The 4553-nt window shown below is 40.5% G+C and overlaps 1 protein-coding gene across 2 annotated transcripts; it reads right to left on the reverse strand.

Annotated features, from left to right (window-relative positions):
- Positions 1–15: 15 nt before the first annotated feature.
- On the reverse strand, positions 16–4348 carry LOC107674865 (RELT-like protein 1). Of its 2 annotated transcripts, none has more exons than XM_016468993.1 (5): positions 3653–4348; positions 2504–2566; positions 2357–2420; positions 1816–1995; positions 16–1216 (listed from the first exon to the last, which is right to left on the reverse strand). In XM_016468993.1, the coding sequence occupies exons 1-5, from the start codon at positions 3843–3845 to the stop codon at positions 544–546; spliced, it is 1173 nt and encodes a 390-aa protein (XP_016324479.1). In that variant the 5' UTR covers positions 3846–4348; the 3' UTR covers positions 16–543. The 2 variants fall into 2 exon arrangements, with proteins under 2 accessions (XP_016324479.1, XP_016324478.1); XM_016468992.1 differs by having other exon boundaries at positions 1816–1998.
- Between the last annotated feature and the right edge of the window lie 205 nt (positions 4349–4553).

Consider the following 4553-nt stretch of genomic DNA (forward strand, 5'->3'; position numbering starts at 1 on the left):
ATACATACAGTGCATAAGCGTCAAGGATCTGGATTATAATTTTGTTGGACTGTATATACACTTCCAACACACTAGGATCCTTTAGAGCTGCTTTAGGGTGTGATGCAATGAACTCTTCACTTTTAACAGCCTACATTTTCCTGCTTTTATTGTGTTGTTTTAAAGATGCATGAGGATATTATAAATACAACATTCTTATCTCTATCTCTGTTGTATTCTTTTAACAGCCACAACCTCACATAGTACGATCTGACCCTGTTTCTACATAGCTAACATCAGCCAGTTTGGAGAGACCTGACCTGTGTGGAGGGAGCTGCTGTACTCACTGTACTCGAGTTGTGTTGAAGCTGTTGAAGCTGCTTTGTAAAGATGTGAACAGAAAACCACCAAATTGTCAATATAGGCTATTTTAATATATTGTTTTTCAATTAGGCCCATCATATATAGATTTAATATGCAATTAATTCACATATAAAGTGTATTACTGGTAAAAGCAGTGTTGTGGCAAATTATAAGTTATCTTATGATGTTATGTTTGTGGGTCTATTGCTGATTGTCTATACTCTCCTGACTAACTTGTCCAGTCTTAAGGTCATCATGTGCTGTTGTATCATCCCTGTTGTCTGTGTTAGCTGCGGGTGTGATGATAGTCTCTTCCACAGTCCGTACCACAGCAAACCTAGAGCTGCCATTAGAACCATCACCAACAATTATTTTGTCCTGTGGTTTCTCATTTAAAGTGGCTTCATCAGTCTTCTGGTTCTCTGGGCTGCTCTCTCTCAGAGTCTCCTGTAACTGACTCCCACAGGCTTTATTTGAGTTTTCATCTAAAGCGGTTTTGGTGGGATCTGTGGGAGACGCTGCGCCGGAGCTCCAGCATTCAGATAACTGATCGGCGGTGCTCGACTCCTCCTTGTCCTCCACAAACACCTCCTGTCCTGCTTTAGTCTCCACAGCATTACCAGCCTTATAGAAGCCCAGCAGTGTCACACTTTTCTTGTGTTTGCTGAGGTTCGGGACTTTGCCTTTCACGGCTCCAGCTTCTTTGAACATGTTGCGGATGTTATATTCCTCCTGAGGTTTTTTGGAAGTGTCTTTATTACCCATCCTGCTGTCTGAGATTGTTGTGTCATTCGATGTGTTTCCAGGCTTTGGTGTAGGAAGATTCATCGAACCCTGCAGGCTGTTCCTCTTCTCCATGTGAGTAACACGAAATCTGTCAATTTAGGCAAGTATAAAGATGGTATTCAGCTTGGCTATATTCTTTAAACTCACAACCGGGTCAGTTTTAGTGTATTTTAAAGGGGTCATGAACTGCCTTTTCATTATTATGTTGTACTGTTCTCTGAGGTCCACTTATAATGTTATCAAGATTTTTACATCAACACGTATATCATAATTTAGAAGTAATAGACTATTTTCTGTCCTGTTTTTACCCCCCTCATCATGTGCACAGGCAAGTGTCATCGCCACCTACTGGCCTGGCATAAATAATACAGCGTTTTTAGCTGTTCACAGATCCGTTTTGACAGCACCGTCATCTGTATGCAAAACTTTTCAAATACACAAAGGAATAACTTTTCTATTTTTAGTACAATCTTTGTTGTACAAACGTACCCTAAAAAGCATCCTGGGTTCTCGTCTTTGCAGGCAGTGTGGTTAGTGGTTAGGTTTTCACCTGACTTTATATTTGTTTTCTTTGTGTTGTGTTTGACACATGACAGTTTCATGTTTTTTGATGACTTTAGTATTGTTCCGAAATGCAGGGCAGTAATGAAGAATGAGTGTGACTGGTAATCAGATGAAGAATCTCACCTGCCCACAGAAAACACGGTCTGCTCTCCCAACCGGGCTCTGCTTCGAGACACTCGGCTCCTGCGGCGCGTTTTTAACACGTGACTCTGCATACAGTGAACACACGAGCTGATCTCACCTCCCAGATGAACGGTGTGATGGTGAAGGGGAAGACCACCGACACTATCTTTGTGACGCAAGCTGCTGAGAAGAAAGAGCATTAGAGAAATAACTTCAGCCTCTACACCTCTATTACATCTGCACCCATTCAGAGATCAGTGTGCACACTAATTCACACATTTACATGCCTTTGCTTGTCCTATATCACTGTGGGGGTATACAGGACCAATGCTGAACTCAGTACTCAATACATTCTACTTCAATATATTACAACTAAAATATTTGCAAACAAACTGGAAGATCGTAAATAATCTCAGCTTGTGTCATATCAAACAACATATATGCAGACCTAACAAAACATTTTAAACAAAAGATGTATTGGTGTTTCTCTGTTTATCAGACAAAATACATATTTAAAGAGTCACAAAAATAACGATCATACCGTGGATCGAGATGTTCGCAAACATTTTGGCCAACCAGCATTTCTTTAAAAGCCTCCATATTGGCTATAACACAAAAATAACAGCATTTTCAACCACGGAAATCATTTAAATGCAGAACAGAACAGGACAGAGTGAATGATCTGTACCTTCATTCTCAATGATGCATTTCAGGATTTGTTCCACTGTGTCTTGACTGTCTTCTGATTTATCTGAGGGGGGGAAACAGTTTTCTAATTTGATATAATATTTCAATTATGGTAATGATCTTGGTGCAAACAGTTTCTTCCACTATTTATGTAAATAGCATTGTAATTACAGCCACTGCCATGTTTTATTAAAGTCAAAAAGTGTTGCAATGTTCTGTGTATCAGTACTTGAGAGCGTGAACCTCATTTTGTGCACTGCAAGGTGGGAAATCATTAAAGGGTTAGTTCACCCAAAAATGAAAATTAGCTTCCGTGTAGGACTGTTGGCGCAAGCGACATTAAAGTGATTATTAAGTTTTGAATATGGATATTTTTCTTACAAAAACGCATCGATTCGCTACAGGAGGCCTTTGTTCACCCCCCAGAGTGAGTAATTTATGGGCTAATTTTCATTTTTGGGTGAATTAACCCTTTAAATAAGTGTTATTCTAATATCCCAGTTATCCATAAATGTCTGCTCAGCAATATGGTGGGAAAAACTTGAAAGGTCAATGGAAAAACAGTGCTTATTTTTGGATCCTATGACTAGATTATACAAGCACATAATAATAAAAAAAAGTGATTCTGAGGGATTTCTTGGTATTATGCCAAGGAATCTGAAGACAAATAAAAACCTCCATGGGATACAGATGCAGAATATAAAAAGCTAAGAAACTATGATCTTGTTTTCTTCAATCTCTCAACATTAGAGACGTGTGTGCCTCAGCAGTTTTAGGGACCCTTGAAAAAAATCTCACAACGTTCCCCTCAAATTTAACCTGCAGACAGAGGTGGAAAGTCCAGGTTCAGAAAGTAAAAATCCTCCTCAGTGTTTTGTTCTAATCACTTGGATTTGCTAATTAGCACAGTTTTTCAGCCAGGAGGCAGAAGTAATTAGTGAAATCAGCGGGCTGAGTTCATGAGTGGAATAAACATATGGCAGGACTTTTACTTTCTGACCCCTGGACTTTCCACCTCTGCCTGCTGACATGGGCATTAAGTGCATGTGTCAATATGTCAACTACTGTAAATTTGGATTTGTAGTTTAATGTAATTGTTTTTAGACACGTATGGATTTCATTTTTTTAAACAAAGGTTGAAATGACTTGCCATCTTGCTCTGCCCCCAGTTTGTCTTCACGGTTTTCTTCGTCCTCCTCCAGCTCGCAGCGGTAGCCCTTCTTCTTCAGACAGTGACAGATCAGGAATCCCAGAAGGCCCGTGATGAAGAAGAGAAAGACCAGCAGGAAGATCATGTATGCTGGAGGTGGATCGCCCACATCGAGCGTCTCCTGGTCTGTCATCACTGTCTTCTTCTCACAGCCAGCTGCTGCAAACGGGGCAGAAGGATGCCAGTCACGTCTATACAGCAGCTAATGAGCACACGACCTAAAGCTGCTTTCTCTCCAGCGCTGAGCAGCTTGTCTCTGTCACGCCATCGGACTCTCTTGGCTGGGACAGATAATCAGTCACTGAGCTCCATCAGGGTATATCTCCTGTAAACGCATGGCGTTATCTTTCTGTGCAGGCGTGTGTTGAGAGGATCTCGACCCACACCCTCAGACCGACTCACACACACACACAGGCACACACACACACACACACGCTCACATACACACACTCACATACACACACTCACACACACACACACACACACACACACACAAATGATTCACGATTCATTAACAACTGCCAACTTACAAGTGCTTTTTTGGAAATACAAAAACTCACAAACTTAAGATTCAAGTCAGGTTTACCTGCATAGTGTTTTTATGCATATTGTTGTAAAAATCAAAAAAGTCTTAAAGGAACACTCCACTATTTTTGAAAATAGGCTCATTTTCCAACTCCCCTAGAGTTTAGGAACTATACTCTCATTCCGGCTTAATAATCAAGGAACTTTGCTGCAGTACCATGGGTGAAGAACAGTCCAGTTTTAAATAGGAAAAATATAGAAACTCTTCGGTCATTTTTGAGCGAGATGCTAACGGTCTAATCAGATTCAATGATCT

Source organism: Sinocyclocheilus anshuiensis, unplaced genomic scaffold, assembly GCF_001515605.1.
Source record: "Sinocyclocheilus anshuiensis isolate Anshui unplaced genomic scaffold, SAMN03320099.WGS_v1.1 scaffold1133, whole genome shotgun sequence".
In the NCBI taxonomy this organism is placed as follows: Eukaryota; Metazoa; Chordata; class Actinopteri; order Cypriniformes; family Cyprinidae; genus Sinocyclocheilus; species Sinocyclocheilus anshuiensis.

Bases quoted from the DNA above. Each gene is read 5' to 3' on its own strand.
- LOC107674865 (XM_016468992.1), bottom strand. From the start codon at position 3,845: ATGACAGACCAGGAGACGCTCGATGTGGGCGATCCACCTCCAGCATAC. The intron at 2,567-3,652 runs GCAAGTCATTTC...TCCCCCCCTCAG, and splicing joins ACTGGGGGCAGAGCAAGATG to ATAAATCAGAAGACAGTCAA. The intron at 1,217-1,815 runs GTGAGATTCTTC...CTAAATTGACAG, and splicing joins ACCGTGTTTTCTGTGGGCAG to ATTTCGTGTTACTCACATGG.